This window comes from Falco biarmicus, chromosome 8 (assembly GCF_023638135.1).
Source record: "Falco biarmicus isolate bFalBia1 chromosome 8, bFalBia1.pri, whole genome shotgun sequence".
Lineage (NCBI taxonomy): Eukaryota > Metazoa > Chordata > Aves > Falconiformes > Falconidae > Falco > Falco biarmicus.
The window spans coordinates 32,882,983-32,908,846 of record NC_079295.1 but is presented as its reverse complement, the minus strand read 5'-3'; the positions used below and the strand labels follow the sequence as shown (position 1 = coordinate 32,908,846).

Below are 25,864 nucleotides of genomic sequence, written 5' to 3'. Positions count from 1 at the left end.
AAGCACATGAAGGCAAAGAAGCAATAGCAGAGCTGTGATAACAACCCAGGTTTCCTGAATCCCAATCTGGTGCCCTATACTAGAGACCATGTTGCTTTGCATATCTCATTAAGACATTTCCTTTACTGTCTGTACAGCCAATGCTTCAAAAGCCCATACTTCAAACTGGACTATTTGGAAATGGTCCCAGAGTCTGAATTTGAATCTCTGACCAGTTTTATTTGGGTACAGGGAAAAAGATTTATTTTTCTTCAGGAATAAGCTGTAATTAGGCAGCTCTGTTAACTACAGATGTACATTTTTGAAGTCTGAAAAAAGGACTTTGGATGCTTTCACAGACTGGTCAGGCATTAATGTCTATGGTGAAACTTGGACTGCATCAGACAAAAGTGCCCTACCTCCCAAGCTGTGGTAAGAGCCAATGGCACTGGGCCTGCATCAGAAATTGTCTCATAAATGAGGCTCACTTGGCTATGAACTCATTTAATTCCCTTCTGACCCAGAAGAATAGCTGATTAGAGTTTACTCTGTTCATCTCCTAGATTTTTTTTGTGGGAAAAACTGATAGCACTTCTTATGTTTATTCATTTTATTTCCCAGTGTTTGTGATTCTAAATAGACCTCAGCATCCCTCACATGCCCCGAGTGAAGAGAACCTGCCGCAAAAGAAGCCCTGAGCTCTGCTCTGTTCTTCTGTGGCATGAGAGGGAAATCATACCAAAGCAGAAGGGTCATGAGAGCAGCAACAGTGGCAGTGCACAGGTCTGCATCAGCAAAAGCAGCAGACTTATCCCCAGCTGCCCACAATGTTCCAAGGAAAGCTGCACGCATGCCTCACTGTCAGCAACACTCTGGCTGACTCCTTGGAAGAAGCCATGCTCCTTCCTTTGTGGGTCACATAAAGTTGGTGGCCAAGAAACAGCTTCCTATTACTAAAGAAAGGTCAAGTGACCCCAGGGTAATAATGAGAAAGACATGACAGAGCTACTGATTGACAGTGTGCCTGGAAAGCACATTTCTTCATTCTGCACCCAAAACAGATGCTTCTGCTGCCATGATAACGGGAGGGGAACTAATGCTGGTAGTAAACCCAACCAGCTATAAGAGCAGCGGAGGCAATGCAAGAGTTAACTTTGGCACGTGAGCAAATACAGGGCTGAGCTCTGTGCTACTACCACAAGGCTGTAATAGATATACAGACTATGACAGCCAGGTCTGTTTTTCATGCAGACACAGTGACCACAGTCTAGACCACATACTCCTTGGGCAGGAATCCTCCTAAAGCAGCAACTTAATATACCCAAATTCCCACTGCTGCAATATTACTGCATTTGCTGCTTCCTGTATTTATCATGTTGCAACATCAGCAGATAACATGACTGAAGGGAGAGAGACATGTTCATCTCCAATCCTGGAGAAAGAGGAGAGGTATAGAGAAGAAATGTGCAGGTGAAAAGTAATAGCAGTGGTAGTAACAACAGTAGCCGTCCAGCAATCTCATGCCTACATTGCAGCCTGCTGGTGAATTAGGCCAAAGAGGCTATCCGAGCTACAGCAGCTGCCATGCAGGCAATCTGCATCTGCAATAATTTCATATCTAAATCTTAAGGTTTGGGTTGGGTTTTGTTGTTGGGTTTTTTTGTTTTGTTGTTGTTGGGGTTTATTCTCCTGCTGCTGAGCCTTGACTGCTGCTTGCTTGGCCTTAATTCAGTGTTTGACACCTAAAGTCATCTTGTTTAATGCCACCCAGGAAATCTTGTTTGCCAATTGAATGAGGTGGAGAGGGGAAATGAGGAATCAAGCGAAAGAAAATAAATGTTATATGGCAAATGAATCACATAGGAGCTGATATTTTGAAGTATGTATGGGCTGAGGAAGGGCATATGAGGAGGAGGGAAAGAAAGTTCTATCCTGGGAGCAGAAGCTATCAACACAAAGAGAGTGGGTTTGCAAGAGCAATCTGAAAAAGAGTAAAGATGTTTGGGAAGAACAAGCAAATGTAGGAGGCAGGTTGCAAGAGAAATGATGGTGCAAGTAGGAGGAAGAACAAAGGTGAGAAGAGTGGGTACAGCATGAGGATGAGGCAGGACAGGAAGAAGAGTCACACAGGCACAGGGCAGATCTGTACAGAGCGCAGAATCAAGAAAAGGGAATATCTACCTCATTTCAAAAGAAGAAAAAGTGACAGCCATACAGCTGGGATGAACAGAGAGTCGGGATGGATGAGAAGAGAGGTTAGATATAATCCAGAAAGGAATAAAAAAAGGCAATTCTGACTCCTGGATGCTGAGGGAGTATCTGTGAGTGCAGAAAAGAAGGGGTTATAATGGAGTAGGGGGGACCAGATCTCTAAGGCACATACTAGAGATTGGGCACCAGGGATGGCGGGGGCAACTTGGCTCTGCTTCAGCATTCAGAGCAGGCTGGAAGAGCAGAAGCCTGGGTGCGACAGTGTAAGTGGATTTATGAGCAGACTAATACTGAAGGTATTTGGTAAAAGAGATGTAGGTAGGAAAGGGTGAATGACACTGTCACTTCTACAGATCACATAGGCAGAAAGTTTGCTGTTCCTTCTCAGGCCTCTGTTTGAGCTGATGCCATGCAGTATGACAATACTGTCACTCATTTTTTTGACAACAGAGAAAGATGCCATGCTGGCTTAGTGGGGACCTGGGCCACTGAAGCGTGAAAAGGCTGTCACAGTGATGATTCTGCTCCAGTGCTTTTGGCTCCTGAATCCCCAAAATATCAAGAGAAACAATGGAATTCAGCTCCAAAAGACAGGGTGCCCACGGCAGCTAAGTGCTTGCCTTTCTTGAAATGAAGTGATGAGCAGTTTGAAAACTAGGTATATATAGGAAAGAAAAACAAAAGCTCAGTAAGCATGAGGCATTATAGGATTCCAGCTTATGAACAGAAGAAACTGAAATTTCTCTCACCATTCTCTTTCTTTCAAATGTATCTCCAGATCTCTGCAACTCTTACTTCTAATAAAGAAGCTCACATCTGAGTGTCAGCTATAAGCCAGTGAGTGAGGGGTTGTTAAACATCTTGTACCTTCATGAAGGCAGCTAATTCACTTGAAATTATAAACCTGTTATAAACCTGGAATGGGAAACTCAAGTGAGTTGTATATAACAGTGAAGTAAACTACTGTGAAAGCTGGCTCCTGTTCCCTTCTAAACTCATGCTCAGGGATGGGCGTGAACAGCCAGAAGAGCCAGCAAGTGAAATCAAGGCTGAAAAATCTAATTAGCAGGTGAAATGGAGCCAAAGAGACTGAATGGTGGAAAAACATACCCGGCAGGTGAAGATTTTAGTGTTCATGGGGCTTTTTGAAAGACAACAAATAGCATACAAGATCAAACTTATCTTGTGCAGTGGGAACACTCATAATCCTTTCCAGGACTATGTCTTGGCCTAGGAACCACGTTGCTCTAGAGACTACAGTGCATAGGCTCTGTCTAGTGTTGCACAGATCCATGTGCATTGCAGGAAACAAAACACACAGAAGGGAAGGAGCTGGGAAGTTCTGGGAATGGGAGATGTATGTGTCTTTGGAGGTAACCAGCAACTGTTGCCAGACAGGTATGGGCTAAGGTCATTCCTGTTCTCAGTCACAGAGCTTTATAGAGGCCTACAGGTGAATTTGATCATCTCTCTACAAAGACATAAAAAAAAAAAATACACAGAAAGACTCTGGATGGCAGTGATTTTGTTAGGGGTTGCAATTCAGTGCATTTTACCATTTGTTTCTTAAGCATTTTCTCAGCATTTTACTGTATATTAGCATTCACTCAAACAGCAGTTAATAAGCCTTTAAATTACTATTTCTGAAGCAAGGGACAAAGTATACTTGACAGATTTTACTGATGATATAATTCTGGAATAAGACTTTGCTTCATATGTGTAATGTGCTCAGTGTGGTGCCAGCACTGCTGCTCATGTCTGCCAGCTATCGTCCCTTGAGTCTTACACCCTATTCCCTCATAGTGGATCAGCTACCACACTCACATTGCATGAAATCTCCCGAGTTACTTGGTTGGCTGCACAAACTCAATTGAAGCCTGTATCATATAGAAAGACCAACCATATAATCCTAATGATCCCATCTTGTCTTGAAATGCGCAATGACTTGGTAAAGGAATAAAACATATCAGGCATCAAAGTTAGACACGCTTCCTAAATAAAGAATGGGTTGTCATTTTACGATTTTGAAACCTAAGGCAGAACAGCCTCCCCTAGGGAGAGCTAGGCTCTCTCATGTTTCTGTTATGTCTGTTTCCAGGTGCTGTCATAGTTTGGATTTCATAATTTACCCCAAGAACCCAGCGTGTAAATATCAGTCAATATAATGAGATTAAGGCAAGAAAGAACAGGCAGCACATGCTATGTGCCTGTGGGTTTGTATCCAAATTCGTATCTACTAAACCTGCCTTGACTCAAGCGCAACACAAAAGCTGCCTATGCGGTTTAGCAGTCCTTAGAAGTCCTAAATGAACACAGCTGGTCTGCCCTGCAAAAGAAATAGGCAGGTGGCTTCCCTTTACATAAAATACTTTTCCTGAAGACAAAATGTAACAAGAGTTGGCAGATTTCACTGAAGTACAAGAAAAGGTCCAATTATGCCTTAAATAGATGGAAGTAAGTGTTGCTTGTGCAGTAATCATTAATTCTGAAGTTTTGTCTGGACTCCAACCTCTGTCAAGCAGAGATTATAGAAAATCTCGAAAACTGGGAGGGCTACAAAGCAGATGGGCACAGTGCAAGTTTAGGAGGGAATGCCAAAGGAAAGGGTTGTGTGATCTATGGCATGGACTTCAGTGTCTGGGGAGAACAGTACAAGTAGGAAAGTTTCCAAAGAACAAATGACAGTCAGACACTTTCTAAATAAAATAAAGGCCAATCACTCAACTTCCATTTGTGAGTTTGAAAAATGCCTACTACTTTCAGTTTGCCTTATTAATCAGAAAAAAAGAGAGAGGGGGCAGTAAGGAAAATTACAGAATCAAAAATATTTGGTACCAAAACTGGATGGAAAGACACAACGTGAGATGTAACTATTCTCTGAGACGAAGATCTAATGCACAGCCTTCCCTAAAGCTGTTGGAAGTAGATGGGCTCCCACAGCTGCATCCCTCTGGCTTCCACTAGAAAGATGGAAGTTTTTTCTTTCACCAGAGTTCCCAGGGAAGCGTCCTCATCATAAGGGATCCCCTGGAGCACAAGAACACAAGAACTAAGGGTGAGAACACAGACCCAAGGAAGAAAAATGGGAAACTCAAAGCTTGACAAGACAGAAGCAAAAAAGAGGACAAAGATGTTAAAAGTCTGAGAGGTGGAGGGCCCACTTTTTGCAGAGGGTTTGTGTGAGCACAGGAAGGAGAGAGATTAACATGGCTGCAGCAGGTAGAGGGGTTTCGTTAGGGATGTGTTCAGTATGGCACTGCTCTTGAACAGATGGAAGGGAGCTTATCTAAGGCTAGAAAAGGAGAAATTCATTTGACAATCATACTGGTACACATCATTTCCCTATTCTTAATCTATGCAGGATCTAGGCTATTATGGGAAATTAAAACCTAATATACTTCCAGTCATAGCTCAAGCTACTTGTCTTTAGTAGATAAAATGCTTAATTTCCTGCTTTAAATTTTGTCATCTTTTTCCCTTAAAAGCTTGGAATAATCAACCATCAGAAATACTACATTCTTTTTAATTATGGTGATGAAAAAAATCTTTTTGCATCTCAACAATGGCATGAGATAATTTTGTTAATTTTGATAATAGTTTCCTACTGACTTGGCATCTTTATTATATGGCTGAGGCAACTGACTGCAATCTACTTTCTAAGGATCATTATTGTGTCAATTTGAGCCAATTCAGCTGTTGTTTGAAATGCATAGCATACATGTGTCATTTAATATTTTATTTCAAATTGCCTTTCTTTTTATTATCCATCAAACTGTTTTTCTTGTTTAAGCACCAAATGTACTTACAACATTTAAGATATTGACCTGGATATATTTTTCACTGTGTGTTCAGTTATAAATTAAATGCCATAATTATTCTAAAATTAAAAATATTTTTCAGAAAGAGGGAACTTTCTAAATAAAAAAAAGCTACCCATAGACTCCCTATGAAATATTTTCTCAGATTTCCTTGTAATATTAATCTTACAGAGGGAATTCAGATGTTCTTATTATAAAAAGTAGCAAATCTACAGTGACAAACTAAGTGGTGGTTTTCTTTAAAATCCTTTCTAGCTAATCTGATTTTAGAAGACTCTGAAGCACATTTCCAATTTTAAATATCTTAATGTATCACAGCCACTCCAAATGTGTGCATGAATACACAGAAGTAGGATTTGTGCGGAAGCAAAACCGAAGGATCCACGTAATATTCCCCTCTCTGGCATCACATACAGAGGGGACTAGGGTAAATCACATCCTGATGCCTCGGTTGCCCCATCAGTGAAGTAATCCATGGCAGTAAAGGCCTTTGAGATCTTTAATTGGAAGACTATGTACAAAGAAAAAGAATTTGAAAACAGTGTTGGTTTTTGTTTTGTTTTGTTGGTGGTTTTCATATTTTTTTTTTAATCTTTACTTAAATGAGCCTAATTCTAGGTCCATTCCTGGAATTTGCAGTAAAATAGGCTGAGAACTTAATGAGCAACTCACATGGGTTCACCGTATACTGCCTACTGACATGTTTGGGTGTTCCAGAAGCACATACAATACTGGTTTTCCTTTTTTTTAATTTATTTATTTTATTTTTGTATTATTTTTTTAAAATTTTGAAAACTATTTAAAAGATGCTATTTATATGTATGTACAAATATATGCATTCACACTCCATTTATATATTTAGAGTAGAAGTCTCAATCGTTCAATATCTGCCACACCGTTGTATCAAAATATCTTCTATTTAAACATAGGAGATGCTGCAGTTACTGCAGGCTCCTGAATTATGAGTGCAGCATTCTTAAGGCAAAGTATGTTATCTGACATGTAATACATAAGTTTATCCTTATACACACATATTCACAAAGAGTACTGTCTCTCAATTTCGAGGGGGCTGTATATAACTGGTAAGCAAAATGACAATATTCTAATTTATGTAAACAACAAGCACTATAGAACAGACTTCAGTACAATACCTAACTATGCAGTCACAACAGGAAAGCTCAGATACTCCTTGCTGATTTCTATCTCTGGCATCCAATTATAGATCAAGACACCTAAAAATCTCTGTTTCCAGCCTTTTATTCCTCTATAATTCATCATGGCGAGTCTTAAAATAAACACAAAGTATAACACAGCATTCTAAGGCTCCCATTAATTACCAGTACCCATCTTGAGATTACCTACGGATTTAGAAATAATACCTTCAGGAATATATCATCATAAAACACGTAAAGGTGCTGCATGAACTGAACAAGCATCAGTGGGATACAGTAGGAGGAACACACCCCAGAACGGACATAAGTACTGACACGTTTGTCATCGATGTTGTGCACAAGTTAATTTACATGCCATTCTTTTTGCATCATGTCCTAACAGAATTACAGCAGTTAATTAATGAGATTGGATGGAGTCTCCTTAAAGTTTCTCTGCCCGAGAATACCTCAATTATTCATGTTTTGATGAGTTTTCCATCCAGTGCTTTTGACTTCAAAACAGAAGTACAAAGCAGACTGAAAGACCTTTTTTGCACAAGAGCATAAAAATACACTTCAACTTCCCCCTCCCCCTTTTTTTTAAATAAATCTACTGTGATGCTTAAAAAGCTCATCTTTTAAACATCCTTTCCTTTCATGCATAATGCTTTGTCACTTGATGGTTTAAAGCCAGCCAAGTGTCTGTCTGTATGCATCTACATTTGTCTCTGAAGAGATAAACCTCACGAGTAAGTGAGAGAACTTTCAAATCCCTGAGTCACTCGTGTCAATAGAGTTGTAACAGGAGCATCTTACACAGCTTCTCTGCAAAGCAGGCAGATTCTCAGCATAGTTAAACAGACACAAATTATTTCAATGCATTCTAACAGCATATCCTCAAGCATATTTTTAGCTTCATTACGCCAAATTTAAAACCTGGTTGTAACTCTCTCTCTTCCTTACTGGACAGCTGAGCACAATCAAACAGCTCCAGGTGAATCCAAACAGAGTTTACATATATTCCCTCTCCCACAGCTCTACCTTCCTCAGGTGATGCAGCCAGCTCTTACCTCAATGGTGTACTGTTCAAAAATCCGGAGCTGAAGGAAAATGTCTAGCTTAATCTTCCTCTCATGGAAAAGCTCTTCCATCTGTACCTGGGCCTCGTCGAGCTGCTGAAGGACAGATTCAATGTGGCTGATGGAGCTATTGTGTGGAGTCTTATTGTTGGAAACGGCGGAGTCCCTGTAGCAAGGCAGAGAGCATGGTTAAAGCTGAGCTTTAAGGCAGGCAAAAGAGCAAGAACTACACATCTGTGATTCTGCGTGCTGCTGAGAAGCAAACCCAAGCACAAAGGGCTGAAGGAAGGTGTATGCAACACTCATCTCTTCTACTCACTGAAATCCTGCAGCTCCTGAGTTCGGCACAAAGTTTCAACAAGGGGATCATCCTTTCTTGTGTCGTGACACTGTGGCCTTACACACTTGGGAGGGGGAGGGGAAAAGAATGACACATCAATCTCAACAGCTCTCTTGAGGAGACTGGCTGGCAATCTCCTTCAATCCTACAGAGTGACCTGCTCCAGCCTACAGTCCTGTCAAGCCCAGAGATGCTATTTAGTCACCTGGACCTTTACAAGTTAATTTTGTGCATTTGCTTTCTTACTTACAGATGAATTGAATTGGAATTACCAGCATTTTAGACCAAGGGGTAAGGATGCCTTGATTTCCTCTGGATTACATAGTGCAGCAATAGACGCAGATTACAGTGCAAGAAACTCCACCGAAGGAAAATCTTTCAAACACTGTAAGACAGGCTCTGACTTGTCTTTTCACTAGGGTAAGTGAAATGAGACATGCCTGTGACAGGTCAGATACTGCTCCATCTACACCTTCCATATACAAGCAACAGAAGGAAGTAAGCCCTTTAACTGGTGGGTTAGGACCAAGGAAAATTTTACTGCACCTGAAAGTCTTAGCATGGACACAGGACAGTTCTGACAACATCTCTTCTGTTTCTGCTCTGACACATATGAATAGGCTCACCTACCGTCTGTTAGATCTTCAGCAAATTTTTTATGGATAAAAAGCCTTTGCAGACATAAAGAGCTGAAATTTATCCTTGAATGTGCCAGAAAAGGTCCCCCAGCTTTAACAAGAACCAGACAGGAAGCTCTGAAGCCATAACTTAATCTCACCTTTCGTACTTCGGCTAAAACAAGTTTTAGATGCAGTGATATCCATCCATCCACCCTGCTCAAAGGCTTGATAGCAGCTGCATTATTTGGCATACTTAAACCAAGCCAACTGAAAACCCTATCAAATACACTGTTGGAAGACCTGGGCACTGGTGGGATAACAGGATGAAGTGGGTAAACCAGCAGGTCTTACCACCAATATTTCCTATCAGCCTCCGGTTCTGCCTTGGAGAAAGTGGGAGGAGACAATTACAAATCCAGCAACACATACCGGACTACTGGTGCACCAACAAACTCCCACGTGTGCAGCGAACTGGCTGATATTGGAAGACATGTGAAATGTCAGGTAATGCTGCCAGGTCACTGCATCGTCCCACAGGGACCAAATGCAGCTGGGAGCCATTCTTCTGGCCAGCTAACCTGGGCTGCTGAGCAGAGATGCCCACGGAGTCTCCTCACTGTGGAAGAGTGCTAGTGTGTTCCAGATGTCTAGGTTTTTATTTACCTTTCCTCGGTTGAATTACCCCTCCATAAATATCTAGCAAAGCATTTGTAGTTTTACACAGAACTTGACTGAAATGCTTGTGCTTTGCTCTTTGCAAATTATCATCACATAGAGTCAGATCAAAACAATGTACAGTCAATTTAAATGTTAAACACTGACAGTAAGCATATTTGAGAGCAAAAAAAGTATAACCTCTTGCAGATGCCTTAAACTGACACACAGAGTCATTTTAGCTAAGTTTAAACCATACCTTTGTGGTTCTAAGGCAACAAAACACAGGTTATTGTGTTTTCATTATGTGTCTTGAAGCAACAGAGCAAGCATTTGCCTCACCATCTGAAGCCTAAGAATAAAATTGAAAATACAGAATACTATTAACTGCATAGTAGTTTGCTCTTTGGATGTGTTTCACCTTTTTTCTCAAATACTTTATGTTTGAGACGCTGAACCTCAGATGGTCCAGCATTACTCTGAAGCAAGTACTACCGACTTCTCTTGCTTGTAAGGGAATATTACACTAATATTACTCTTTCCAGGTGATATGATTTCTGTCCCACTCACTCAGTCTTGTGTTTTCACCTTCTTGGTGACCATAAAGTCTCTTTCTGACTCCACATTAGAGCTGTACAGAGGAAGGGTGAATGAAGATAACAAGGTGAGATTTTGAAACTACAGCTTAATCTAAGGCCACATTCAATCAAGTTCCGTTTCCTTCAGTCAGCACCTGTCTTCCATAAAAGCACATGAAATATGTCTTCATTTAAATGCAGGATTATTACTATTCATATCTTACCTAAATGACTCAATGAATTATTCAAGACTGGTGTTGAATAATCTCTCATGGGATCTAAAGACACACTTGGTTTTAGAAATTATTTTTCATTAAATTTTTCACTCTTCAAATGAAGCTACACTTGCATTTCAGTGGCTGATGCAACAAAAAAAATTTAGTGTAAGAATCTGATATTTTTTCAGTGTCTCCTCAGATAAGGCCTCGACAATCCCTATATAGTCTGGTTTGAGAAAGATCTCCTTCCAGGAAAAAAAATCTCAGAGAATGGATGCTTCTACAAGATTTGTTGTTCTGTTTGGTGATGTGAAATTATGGGAAAGAATTTATACAAGATCCGTAATAGTCTCTGAAAGGTTATGGATTAGAGTTATAAAATGCAGGGAATTATTGAAAAAAAATACAAAATAAACTTTGGGGAACATAAAATTGGGCTTAGTGCATTGCTGTTGAGTTTGTTCAGAATGAATGCTGTGCTTTTGAAACCACTTTCAGTGCTTTAACTGGGAGAGGGCTTAGTGACACATCACCATTATCAAAAGCTCATATGCTGAACTAACTGTAAAGAAGGCAAGATACATAACTCTTCACTGTCCTTTTTTTGCCCCTAACATTCCTGTTCTTTCACATCTCACTGGAGCAAGTTGTTGTTTTGCTTCTCACAAATGTGCAGAAATATTGCCCCCCAGCAGCACTGCTAGAGATACAGTTCAAAAGATTTGCTTCATGTTGACTGCTGAGAACAATGATCACCTCAGTAAAAGACTGATAAGGAAAAGTGAAAAAAGCATTTCCAGTGCTAAACATGACATACGCAGTGCTGCTAGCCAGACCTGTTTCATTCCTGACTGGTATGGTCTCCTGATGCAGAGTCACTGAAGGCCCCGAAGACCAGGGAAGAGCAGTCTCAGGCATTGTATTTAACTAGTTCAGGCAGCTGAGTTTTTCCTAAGCTATCTGGAGGAAACCAGAATGCTATTACACAAATGATCTTCTCTAAACCATTATCTGTTCTTTCAGAGATAAGGACAAGAAATGTAAAATTTTTCAAAGCCCCACTAATTTTATTGGCTTTAACCTGTGCTATGACATGCTTGATAAGAGCAGTGTATTTCATTCTTTTAACTGTAGCGTTTGCAGACTTCGGCTATTCTTCATAGCAGGTACAAGGTGATCCACACTGTGAAATGCAATGCCATGTTAAGGAAATATTGTAGCAATTCTAATTTTTCCTCCTTTCCTTTTTCTCTGTGTTCTTCACTTTCCCCAGCAGCCACAAAAGTTGTTAGAGCAGGCAGACACAGAGGTGTTTCATGTTTTTCTTTTTGAAAGTGTCCAGGATCACGTTACAGGCTTTGCAGTTAGTTGGAGTGCTCAAAACCAACACTTGAATCAGAGATTGTCTTGTCAGTTCAGCTCTGCAAATCTTTGGGTGCATTCAGGGCTTCTGTCCTCCAGACAGCTGTTCCCTCTGTGTTTGGTCTTGGCTTTACCAGAAGCAGGGGATCACTTTGCACAAATACATTCACCATGTTCCACCTTGCTCACTGCCCAGGATAAAAGCCAGACCCCCAAAACATTTCTTTGCTAAATACAGCTGCCACAAAACCTGTCTTGGCATTTCACAGATATTTAAGGCAAGAAGTCTCAAACCTGAGGTCACCCTTACTTTTCAAAGAGAGAAACTAAGAATTGACTAAGTTTACATTAAAAAAAAAAAGAAGTCCCACATGCCATCTCCCAGTTTACCTCTTCCCCTGCATGACCTTGCAGCCACTAAACCAGCCTTTCTGCAGTAACTGCTATTCATAATGATGCTCCACTGACTTCTCAGCTCCAAATATTGCCCTGGCCACTCTCCAGCTCCACATACCACTTTTGTACTGACTCAGGTGCAGGCAAAAAGCCTCTAGGTCAATCCCACAGCCAGCACCAGGACTCCTTCAATACAAACATCTTCGGCAACCCCACAAACCACCCCATGCTCTGCCTGATGGGTTTATACATGGTCCCTTTCAGGCTTTTCTCCATGGGTGTTTATGCTGAAATGATATTATGCCAGTAAGTGGCATGAACAACAAAACCAATATTTAGTCCAGAATTTCACTGTCATTTTTGAGATCTCCTAGAAATGCCTTAAACTTTTCAAAAAAGTTTCTTTGCATAAAGAGAAGTAACTGTGCAGACTTTTGACTGACCTGTTATGGCTGGCCATACGTACGTTCTTATCTAAAACCCCCTCCTTCTGGCAGCTCACTTACCAAACACAGCATGTTTCCTTCCTACTTATCTCATCAGCAAAGATTAATGGATGGACGGAGCCTAGATATGTCTACTTCTGATCCTTCCTTTCCAACTCTGATCTTGGCAAGCAATACCACAGCTTGGGTCCCTTGCTCTCACCTGTGATACAGGTAAGCCACATACAGTAAGGCTAGGAAGTTACACAGGCTCTCCTGTGGGGCTGCCTAGGGCTGAATGACAGTCAAAACTTAGAAGCCTTTTCAAATATATATCTTCCCCCCTGCCCCCGCCCCTCCCCTGAGCGAATGGAGAAGATTTGTATCCTGGGATTATAGGAAAAAGTACAGAGGAAAGCTCAACACACAGCTGTAGTAGAAGACTCAGGACTTGAGGAAGGTTCTTCAGGGCAGAGCTTTACCAACACCCTTCGTTACCTACTCTACTCTAGAGCACATTACCCTTTCCTATTGTGGTTCATGGCTTTCTGCACTTCTCATGTGAGAACCAACGGCATCAGATTAGGAAAGCTCAGGGTGAGGAGGATGACATAAGTCTCTGGGACAGTATCTGGTGAAATGAGTAAGACTTGGCAGACTGGCATATTATACATGTATACAGAACGCACACACTTTGTACATGTAGATAAGGGCACTCTGTAACAACACAAAGATCTAAAGAGTAAGTGATGTATTGGACCTTGTTTTGAGCTCGGTAACATCATTAAAAGGCAGGAAAACTCCACTGCTGTAAAAGTTAAAGTCACAGAAAATCACTGCAAATAAGAACAAATGAGAGAGGTCTCACAAGTTTTGTGTAAGCTTACTCTGCACACATTCATTCTACTACACTTACAGACTGAGAAAGCAAAAAAAACCAAAACAACCCCACCTTCTTGCAACCAGTCTCTTAATGTATTTTAAATCAGGCAAAATGAGCTGGTTTTAATTCACTATGCAAGTGGAACTGGCCGTATAAGACCCTCTTTGACACTATGAATAAATCCCACATGGGCAAAGATAAATAGAAGGGTGCTGCATACAAAATGAAAGAGTAAATAAAATATACACCTCTAACAATCTTAAGAGGAATATACTTCTCCCACACCAGGAGTAACCACATAAATCACAAGGCCTCAGCTCACAACCATTTAACCATCTTCTATAAATACCAACTAAAAATATTCACCTGAAACACTTGTTTCAATTCACTTCACCATGCCTATAAATAATTTCTCTGTCAAACAGGATCCCATGCTAATCCAGACTACTCTAATCAGTCCACACAAATCACTCCTTACAATTCCAATAAAATACTCACAGAATATGAAGAATCATAAATAAGCAAAGAGTTAATAAACTCTGCCAATTAATCCTAACATACAGTCCCCTATTTATACATACCTAAACCACAGCATACATCAGATTTCTCAACACCTGTCCTCCAGGTAGATGCTTACCTGAGCTGTTGAATTAGATCTTCCCCTTCTTTAATAACATTGAGTGTAGCGTCCAAGGTGGCTGTTTGTTGCTGCTGAAACTGCTTGATAAGCTCCTGAACTGCATCCACGGAGTCAGCACAGACATCCTCTAAGAGCTCCTTCTGCAGATCTTCCATCCATGTCCACAGCTGGGAAGGAGGGGAGGGAAATATAAATCAGAGAGGGATTGAGATTTAACCCTTTTGCTCTCTAATTCCAAATCAGTAAGCATTAACTAGGGCTGCAGGTTTCACATGAAAACTGACCTAAAGTTTCTAAAACCAAAATAATACATTGGTATTGATTCTGGTTGATGCAATTCTATTTTAAGCAATAGAGTAAAAGAAATATAATATCAGGTATTTTTTTTCCAAAATTAATTTGCATTTCAGTTCATTATGTGACAATAACTATATAAATCTGATTAACTCTTTACACAAATAACAAATTACAGTGCCCTACAGCTGTGATAACCTAACCCTTTTTAGGACCTGTGTGCTATCAGCTGCTATTAATTTCACACGCAGCTGAAGCCTGTTGCAGAACAGACCTAAAATCTTTGGTATGTATGTATGGTACTGGCTGAAGTCTAGCTGTGTGGGCTCAGCTATGCCTTCCCAGCCAGAAGGTCTTGTGGAGGGTTAGGGGGTTTTGTGGGTTTCCACCACTCACCCCCCTCCACAAAATGCCCCTCAGACTCTGCTTTTTAACTTTGGGAAATCCAAACATAGGAGACAGCAGTATCCCCAATCAATCCCATGCAGATCCTTTTTTTTTTAAATAGTCTTGGTAATCAATTTCAAAACAACAACAACAATAAATCATTTGAGTAAGTGCTTAGATGGGAATTTCCAGCCAGCTGTTCATCAGAGATCTGGGCAGTGGCAGGCAAGCCTCAGCAGCATCTTGTTGGCTGTAAAGGCTTAAAGCGAACGGAGGTGTCCCCTTTAAGCTTGCTCTGAAAAGTGAGTATAAAATTGCACCAACTGAGCTGGCAGTGTGCCAGCAAATCCTAATGACTCCACCAGAGAGACTTCTCTGTGCCATGCCTGCCCCATTAACCCACTTTCTGCTGGTACGTTCTGCAAAGTAGCAGAGAAGTACAGGAGCAGGAAACAAAATGTTCCACCAGTGCACTGGGAAATGTCAAAGGAAGCAGTGCTGGCGGTAGCAGGGCTGCACTTCTGCCTGCCGTTCCAGGGGGCTGCAGATTGTCTCAAAGGGACCTACAGGTACCCCCTGAAGCAGATGACAGACGTTGTGTGGGGGTGGCAAAAAGAGCTGGTAAAAACGTTTCTGTTCAAAATGAGGTGCACTAGATCCCCAACCTACAGGATTTTTTTCTGAGATTGAGAATTCTGCATGTCCATGTAAAATGAGAGGAGGAGAGGGATGTCTGAAATGCCAGCTGGCAAGGCTTCCCACAGTTGGGGTCCAAACCTAAAGCCAGTCATTGAATGTTACACTATACACATGCCACTGACTTCAAGGATATCACCCTGATCTAAACCAAAATAATAAAAATCAAACCCTGTCCCAGCACTGCTCATGATACCAGAAAAGGGAGAGCCCAGCTCCCTGTGCTCTGCCCCCACCTCAGCCACTGCCTCCTTGCTTGACAGACTTGCAAAAACAATCTTTAAAACATATGGTTAATTTGAAGGCTTTTCAGTTAGATTTTCAGGGTCAGCTTTGAATATTTTGGGTAAACGCCTCTGTTTATGGATAAACAGCATAATCATAATGGCCTAGCCTACCACTGGCCTAAAATGGAATGCCTTTGCTCAGGTTATTCACATACTTTCACATTCTCAGGAGAAAGGCATGCTATAAAAAGGCAACTATTAATAAAAGAAACAAATATAACTAGGCAGGCTTGTGAAATAAATGAAAGAATGAAAACATATTTAAAGAAAAAAATAGAGAGCTTTTTAATTTGTGGCCTGAGGTCCACATGCTGAACTTTGGGAAGCCACCATAAAGGAAAATGCGTTAATGCCTTTATGTACAAATCACATTCAGAATCCTCCTGCTTTTGATCTGATCCCTGCACCCACTCAAACAGTAGGGACAGCTGGACTGTAACAGGCAAGAACCAGGCTGTCCAGAAATATTACTTTCTCTGCTTATCAGATCTTCAAGTAATACAGCACTTCGTAACTACAGAAGAGAAAAATGGCCATGCGTATAAATCACCCTTCTGTTTCAAGTTGGGAAGTCAGTAGTTTTAATATTTCTTGCTGTTCATCATATTTCATTTTTCCACTTAAGATAACAAAAAAAGCCCAGAGAATTTGCTTTACAAAAATGAAAGTGAAACTGAGAACTTGCTTTGTTGTTAGGAATTTGCTGTTTTCTTGAAATTATCATGTTAGAAAGGGCAGAGAAGAAAGTTTCCAATCTCCCACTGCGACTTCAGAGGAAAACCCTGTTTTCAAAATCGTGTCCAGAACCCAGCTTTCAGAAGCAGCCAAAAGGATCTGGACATTTGAGATCCTAAGTCACTTTCTGAGTACACTTCTATATCAAAGCAGTCTTGACATACTTAAACATAAACTGTACCGTACTCACCTGGAACCAAAACACTCATTAGTTTCAGAGAGCACTGAAATATATTAACTCATATTAGCTTCAGATGTTTCCATTAATGACCTGTGATTGTAAGGATTTGCATAATAAATCTATCAGAATCTAGGTCATCCTTGACTCACTGACCTTTAATCCTTTAGACTCCACCAATCCCTGGTAAATCCTAATGCAAAGAATCAGTCAATAAGATTAGGGAGACCTTTCAGGAACAATTTTACAATAGGAACCCGATTCAAAAATCTCTTAGGTTATTCACTACAATTAACAGCACCTGAAATAAATTGCTACAAAGCCCCACTTGTGAATGCCACAGAAATGGGAAGATGCCTCCACGTCACTGCAAAACCAGAGTCAGAAAAGCTGTTAATCACAAAAAAGAAATCACATCCTGTTTGTCACTATTAGGGCTTGATGTTTAATTCTAGTGCAACTATTCAACTGATTTAAAAAAATCCTATTAAAACCTCAAATAAGCAGATACCTTGTGCATTTCCTAATTCATGCTGTGACCTACTCTAAACAGCTAGCTGGCTTACACTGAGTGAATTGTTTCAAGTTTTCATTGAAATTTGGCATATTACATGGAACAACTTTTGCCTGATATTTGCAGAAACTGACTTTCTTCTTTTATTCTTAGCACAAGCAGAATTTGTGAGCACCTGTCCTATTCACATACAATACCCCAAACTACTGCTAATGTATCACTTGATCCTACACAGGGGGCATAGGCAGATGCATGCAGGCATTTCAAATATACAATATTTCCATATCCAGCTGTGGTCACTTTTACTAAGCTTGTCAGTGATGTGCATGTCCAGAAAAGGAGATAATCTCTACAATGTAGTACCTAACGTACTAAACAAAAAATATAGAATCCTGGAAAAAATGAGGAAATAACACAAAAAAAATTTTTGTGCTTCCTTCAAATTGATCTATGCTTTTGGTGTGATTAATTTGATATAGAAATACTAACACATAAGTGTAAAACCTGAATTAAGTTCATCAGAGAGATCCAGCCACAAGTCTGACTCATGCAAAATGTTACAGTTGTCAGCTACGCAGAAGTCCAAGGCAAATACCTATACCTAAAACATCCATGCTGAAGGTCCATAAATGTTCCAGAATTGAGGCTTTATTTATGAAGGTAACCATGGCTTTAAACAAGAAAAACAATTCTCTTCTGATTACTAGACCAGTGGAAAAGAAGAATGACTCCCCCCCCTTCTTTCGGGGGAGCATCTGGCACCTCTTATGCATTGCAACAACTTCTGTGTCTTTTTTGGTATAAAACACAGGCAGTTTCCCTCTGTCCAAAAGACAATACAGCTCTTTATTCACAGCTATTTCATCTCATGCAATACCCTTCATTTTACTCAAGTACTTAATGAGACCACTTACTGGAGGTTTGAAGGACATCTGTGCCTGTTACCTAGAAATTAAAGCCTCTGCCTTAGAGCAAGGGACAACTTTAAATAAAATCTAAACCCTAAAGAGATTGCTAAGAAAATCTTGCCTGTGTATTTGGAATAACTATTAAACACCCAGTGTTTATACACTGCTATTGGCAAATGCCAGAGATGGCTTTTAATCCCCTCAAAACCGGTTTAAAACCACTGAGTAACGAGACCAGTGAAAAGCAAAGAACCAGTCAGTTCAATCCATGAGAATTAACATTATATCTTTTTGCTAGCAGTTCAAAACAGGGTTGTTAATGGAAACAAGCAACTTCCCAGGGTATATGTTCTACCCTTTTACTATGCCAGAGAAGTGTCATGTGTTGCAGAGCAGGCCCCAAAAGGATGCTCATGCCAACTCAGTGAAGTGAACATCCATCATGGCAATGAAGGCTAGAGCAGAACACAGAAGAATTCAGTGGAATATGGGGACTCTCCTTTCCCACCTGATATTCACTGCTTCCACTCCGTAAGTTGTAATATAAGTGTGCAGAGAACCAAGGGCAGGTTGAGAAAAAAACCCAAACACAAACAGAATTGCTCCAGAGAGAGCTGTCCAAGGTCCATCAACCCTATTTTCCTCTGCTACTATGCCAGGCTCATACAAACCTTTTCTGAGCAGTAACATCTAGCTTTCTGGTAATATGCATTAGGAAGTCACATAGACCCCAAGTTCAGGCTAATTTATGGCAGGATTTTAAACTGTGCTTAAGTTTAAGCACCTATTCAAGTGCTGTTGTGAATCTGGCTTCACTGTGCAGCCTTTAGGAAATGGCCTTTTCTACCTTCATTTCCCCACACTAGCATGGTGGAGATAATAAAACTTTTCAGCACAATTAATCTTCATCAGCTGATGTTTATTCACACTTAGAAGGCATCCAGTGCTGTTTCAGTTGAAAGAACTGATGGTTGTTATAAATTGGAAGCATATTTCAACAACGTTTTCCAAAGTCACATTCAAGGTCTCATGCAAACGTCAACAGAAACATAGAAAGCAATGTATATGCAATGATGAGCTGTAATGTGACCGCATGTCACTAGCAAAGTGTCACACAGTGACAGCATACCTAATAAAATGGGACAAGATGGGTTATAACCAAATATTACGTATGAAATGCCACAATATGTGACTTCCACAGTAAGATACAGCTGATGAGACACCCTGCTGCAAGAAGTAATGTTGTCAGACACCACCAAACTGGTTGGGAAGAAACAACAAGTGGAAAGAAAGAGAACGTTTTGTGAAAAAAGCCACCTCATCTCTTCCTAACCTCCTTCTTGCTTTTTCCCTTTTCCTTGCCAATTTTTTGACATTCATCCTTGGTTGGGCTGCATCTGGTGCTTCTGTATGCTGACGCTTTTTAACTAGTAACCTTGCCTATGGCCAAAGGATTTGCAATACCTAAACATCTGATGCTTTTTCCAAGTCCTGCATGGACCAGATTGATATAGCACAAAATAATCTCCTCGCAAGGGAATTGTGATTTGGGTATCTACACTTCCATCAGGGAGTGTGTAGATCCCCAGCCCAAGGTCATGTAATTGTAATTCAGAGACTATTTGCCCTAGGAAAGAAAGTTGGATTATATCAGATGTACATGTTCTGTGTCACTTATGCTACCATCACGAATTGCAAAAGCATGTTCTTCTTCTAGTAAAATTTTAAAATTAGTTATTTGTAGTCATGATTCTGGATGTAATTAACTGAAGTAATTGTACTAAGCAAATCAAATTCTGCACTTGATCATACTGCTAATAGGCTTGGAGAAGTTCTTCCTACAGCAGATTTACTCAGATTTATACCAGTGTAATACAGTACAATTTAATGCAGCAGGAGCTTTCCACAGCTGTAAAATACAAACTACAAATTCAGCAATTTACTTAAATAAAAGCAGGTACCATTACATTTTCTTCTGAATTATTCACTGGTTCTAAACATTCCATTACTTCTCAAATGGGACTTGCACTGCCTCTTTCCTCTGCGCTTTTCCCAGTGACTGGCCATATCACTTGCAGTCGTACCCTGATCTGCTGCTTTGAGCCTTTTGCACAACTTTGTGCACTATGCATAGAAATCTCAGAAATAAATCACTTGTGATAATTCTGAATCATTCTGAAACTTTCTAAGGATTAAACAAACTGTAAGACCTTTCTCTAACCAAAAAGTCTTATTGGATCCATCAACTTGAACCACTATACTGATACTAACCATTTTAAACTAGTTGTGTTGACTCTGTTGCATACATGAAGTGAAGGTGCAACAGAATGCGTCTTGAGTGATGAGTGAATTACAGGAGTGTCACTGTATGGCTTTGATGAAGATTTACTCAGTACACAAATTATCACAGGCACTGGCTGCGCACTCTATTGCTTTTGTACACAGCAGTAAAAGCTGCAAGCCCACATAGTGAAGCTGGGAGAAGCTCATCTTCCTCAGCTTTTTAAAAAAAAAATCAGGAAAATGGGCTGTAATATGACTAATAAAAGGGTACTTTATGAGAGTTGACATATCCTATTTAAAGGTCCTCATAAAACACCCTTCTAGTTGCAGCACAAACCACTGTTATTTGGAGAGCAAGGCATACAGGCTGGAGACCTGTCTCCATAACATGCAAAACACATGCCAGGGCCCTCAAAAGCCAACGGTGACATTTGAGTGAAGCCAAGCAGTCAGTCAAAATGCTGATGAATGACCTGAAAAATGCAGACAGCAAAAAGTATGAACTTAACTGCAGTCTATAGGAATCCTTTGGCTAGCCCACGGCAGAATGATGGAAAGAACTCTTCCATGTCCCTGCCCTTGCTCTGCCGCAAGTTTGACTTCCTGACATTTGGTTTATGTGGCTGCATTTACAAGCATTTAATTCTTTTTACCTTGGTTCTGTCTCACAGGTTTTTGCCATCACAGATGGTAGTTTTATTCACTAGCAGTCTGGCTGTGCTTCAAACTCCCCTGCTCAAGAGCGGGATGTGCTGCCAGGATACCACAGCTCTCTTCATTCCCAGCTTCTTAATCTTTCATGAAAAAGCCTTGCTTCTAGACAACAAATGGACAGGAAAGAGGGGTACCCCGCACCATCCCAGCTGTCCTAGTTCCTCATTCTCAGACCTTTGGTAGCTTTATAGACACGATTTAACTCTGCAAAGAAACCATCAGCACGAATGACTGGTGAATGTTTGCATTTTGGTCAAAACCACAGTCTATGCTCTGGAGTTGGAGAGGGATTTGCTTTTGATTCTGTGCTTCATGGTAATTGATTGCTGATAACCAAAAGTGAACTTTTTACATAGCTCACACAAAAATAACACTTGTTATACCAGCAGAGCCCTCTCTACAGACCCAGTCGTCAGAATGATAACAGTAGCTGGCAACGCATCTGTCTCCTCCAAGGAATCTGCCATCCAGGTAAAGAACTGCATGCGTTATCTGCATTTGCAGCTCTGGCAGTTCACTTCTCGCACAGCCTCTGCTCTCTGTCTGCAAATCCACCTCTGATGGGTTTATCAGAATATTTAGAAAACAAGTACTGGTTGTTGTTGTTGTTTTTTTTTAAATCAGCGTTTACTTAATCCCTTATAAATGCAATTTTTTCCACCCCCTTGTCTTGTTATTTCTTTGCTTATAATATTCCTTCTCGTCAAACTACACTGATTCAGCTCCTAGCAAAAACAATTCATATTTGTTAAGAGGCATAAATTTAAGCTTTTATGTTTCACATCCCTGCAGTGAGAGGGGGGACAGATTTTTTCAAAAGTCTGATTTTGTATGCTGCTTTCTATCTATTACAGCTGTTAATTTTATCCATTGAAGGAACAAATTTTCTAGATTTTGAACAAGGCACGTAGTGCTTCATTCTAACCCTGAAAAGTACTGAGATTTGAAATGGCCAGTCAGTGAATATTTTATGTGCAGAAAGACAGTTTGGGTCATTTTGGTGTTTTATGCTTTTTGGTTTTTTAAATCTGGCTGTAATACGAGAAAAGGAACAAAAGCACTGTCCAGGACAGGAGTAGTGTCAAAGTGCGTAAGACAAATACTTTGTGGGAGACATGTTCAGAGAACAAGACCTTTTCAGGACTTCCAGAAGTTGCCAGCAAGTGGAATTGCTAAACTGATTATCCCCTTCATCACAAGTCTCTATTATCTGATGGGTGATTACTCTGAAATGTCATTTTAATAATCAAACAGTTAAAATCAAACAGCAAATTAAGTTCAGTAACATTAACTTTGAATCCTGGGTCAATTTACAATGAATGACAGGATTATGCAATATATCCCAGAACCACTATCATGTTTGCTCCATTATTAACTCTGATACATTCTGTCAACTCTTCTGATGAGAGTCAACTGCAGCCAACCTTAGCCCCTTGAGCTTTCTGCTTCCTGCTTCCCAGCAACTCTGCCACAACGTGAGGGCCAAGACCTGTCAAAATTAGTGACTTGCACTGAAACAATCTCCTAATCATGATATTCAACCGAAGCAGAGAGAATCTAATTTCACAGGTCTTAGTTATCAAATAAAATTGTTAGCAGTGCCTGCAATAGAACACTGTTACTGTTCCTAACTGGCAAGGTAAACCCACTCCCATTACTCACTTGAGTACCCAATGATATCTGTGGGGTGACCAGTGTGACGTGTTGACCACAAATAGTTAAGGTCTACATAGGAAGTTGCCTGACACTTAATGGTCCAGGACTTTGCTCTCGGTTTCTCATGGCCTTATCAGACAAACTGTTCAGAATGAAACTTTCCATACCAGGTATCTGCTTAAGGTTGAACTTGATGAATTTTGAGGTGAAAGGTTCAGAATGAGAGGAAAGGGAAAAGGAGTTACTTTGCCTGTGTTTTAAAAGGAGTCTTATTTCTGCTCACATGAGATGCTCCAGACCCTCAATACTTTTAAGCAAGGGTTTGAAATTTTGCAAGATTTAGCCCTGATGTCAAGAATATACATTATGCCATCCCTGTGAAAATTTGCCCAGATTTGGTCACTCAGAAGACCTGCCAAGTACCAGTTTGCACATGTTCAGAAAGAACCTGTTAAGAGATTGGCAGCTTATTTCTCTCAGCGTTAAATATTTCCTAAGCATACTAATCCCGTTATTCTGTGGGCCAAGTAGACCTAGCAGGCTCCACATGGAACTGCAAGCACTGAGCACCTCGTCCTATGCTCTTCTGACCTACCAACAGCCAGCAAAGCACAGGGCACATGACGTGAAACCACACTACTGCTTCTCCTGCTTTTTTCCTACTCTCTTACTGGAGTCAACACAACCCAAAATGGTGATCTGAAATCCAACGAAAAATGAGAAAAATAGGGATGGTATGAAAACATGCTTTTCATGCACCAAAGAACTATGAAGCAACTGCAGAACTGCTTTGTAGACCCATATATTGCAAATGGATCTAAATTCAGTGAAGTTCCTTGTTCTTAAATTAGCAACTGCATTATCAGCTAATACAACAAGTAATGCAACAAACCTTTATGTCAGTTACATGGAGAATACACTGGGGTACATAGGCTTGCTCTTAAACACCTAAATTAATCCTAAAAGCTTAAAATCCTGCCGATGAAGTCAAGAATTTATTTGCATGTAGATATCACACAGAGCTATCTATGTGCAGCCTCACCTCAACACCTACTTGACAAAAGTAATTCCCAGGCTTTTCTACCTTGTAGTTTAAGCTCCCAGCAATGAAGCTGTATCAGAAACTGCTGGTACCAGTATTTCCTGCCACTTTAAGCCAGGTAAAGCAAAACTATAATTGCTAAATAGAGAAGAAAATTGGTATGGAAAGTAAAGACATTTACAAGATGCTAAGTCATCATTTAATTATGCAAGAGGATTTAAAAAGTTTTTAATGATATGGAAATAGTGACTGTACTCTTGTATCTACACACAATTGAATTGTAAAGCACACTTCAGAACCATAAGTTTAAAACTGTGAGACCAATGTAAAATACTAAGATTCAGACAATGAATTACAAGATGCTTTTATTATTTGCCTTGAGGTTTTTGAGTCTTCCAGGTGTGATTTTATCACATCTGCAACCTCTTCTCCAGGAGGCTAAAAAACTATTCTATTTTAAACAAAATGAAATGATAGCCAAGAATCCTGTATCATCATTTGATCCTAGCAGCTGAGACCTCACAGAAAAACATCAACTGTCATAGGATTTGTGATAAAACTGCAAGATTTGACAATCCTGCCAATAATTAATTCAGATCTGAAGTAAAAACCTGAATTCAATCACACTTAATCCTGAGAGAAATTATTCAGGTACAATTCTGTTGAAAGCACTGATAATAATTTATAATTTTACCCTGCTATACAGATAATTGGATTTGATTCCCAGGGTAATGCCTTGGCCTAAAAGGGTATGAAAATATTGACTATAAACTAAGAGAGCATAATGAATACTGCAGGACAGTGAGACACGCATCTCTTTTAGGCATGGCAATAGGACAACTACATTACTCATCAGTTATGACACTAACAATCATTTAGGGGACTGCTCTAAATTTATGCCTCTAAAATGTTTTTACCATACCAGAAAGTCATAATTTCAGCCTATTGCATGTATTGCTAAATAAGGCCAGTTAAAAAAAAAATGTTGTTATGCTTAATTGACAGTCTTTTTCATATTCCTTCAACTGTGTAAGTCAGAGTTTAGCAGAAGGAATCCTCTTATAATGCTTTCACATGAAATGAGCAGTGATTCAAGTCTGCTGTAGTATAGAAAAGCCACTCTTAACTTTCATTGTTCATGAGATATCTGGATTTAAATGACTTGCTCATTCAACACTATATATTGTCCTGAAGAAATCCCAGCAAGGCAGATTACAAAAGGAAACATTTCTATGACAAGGTCACTTTTTAAAAATGGGAGCTGTTACAAGTTTCCCATGTGCTGGGAATCTGAGCAGTCACAGATGGAGATGAAGAGGGAGGCAGAGTACAGGTCAAACAGGGAGAAGTTCACAATCAATGTACTCATCCATGTTTAGGAATTACCACATCTGAAATGCAATTCGTCTGTGCTAGGAAGACTGTCAGAAGCGGTATGTTTGTTGCAGAGAGATATTTAGAATATTTCCATAATACCCATGTCAGTAAGACTGATTCTTTCTACTTAATTCTCCATTTTACCAGTTCTGTCTCAGTAGATTAATATATCAAGAAATAATGAGAATTTGGGAAACTTAGATGAAAAATATACCTGGGCCATAGTTTCCTGCATTATTGCCAAGATAACATGAAGGGGAGTGTTACTCGTTTCCAAGGACATAAGAGAAACAGTTGCTAATAGTTTAAAAAATGTTTTTAAGAACTACAAAGGATGAAATCAATAATGATCGTTATGATTAAGTAAGTAATAACACCTTCTAGAATAATGCAAAATATGTCAGGTGTTAAACTTGTTAACAACATGCCAGCCAAACTG

The 25,864-nt window shown here is 40.0% G+C and overlaps 1 protein-coding gene across 8 annotated transcripts in view; it reads right to left on the bottom strand.

Moving 5' to 3' along the window:
* The window catches only part of KALRN (kalirin RhoGEF kinase), a 528,299-nt gene that overhangs the window by 191,556 nt on the left and 310,879 nt on the right, over positions 1–25,864 (bottom strand). For all 8 annotated transcript variants that reach the window (XR_008823368.1, XR_008823367.1, XM_056348127.1 and 5 more), the window contains exons 12-13: positions 14,352–14,521; positions 8,230–8,404 (exon numbers count right to left, since the gene is read on the bottom strand). Coding sequence is in view for 6 of the 8 variants with exons in the window: in XM_056348127.1 (XP_056204102.1) it covers positions 8,230–8,404; positions 14,352–14,521 (345 nt within the window). In the remaining 2 variants the exon portion in view is untranslated. The remainder of the gene's footprint in view (positions 1–8,229; positions 8,405–14,351; positions 14,522–25,864) is intronic.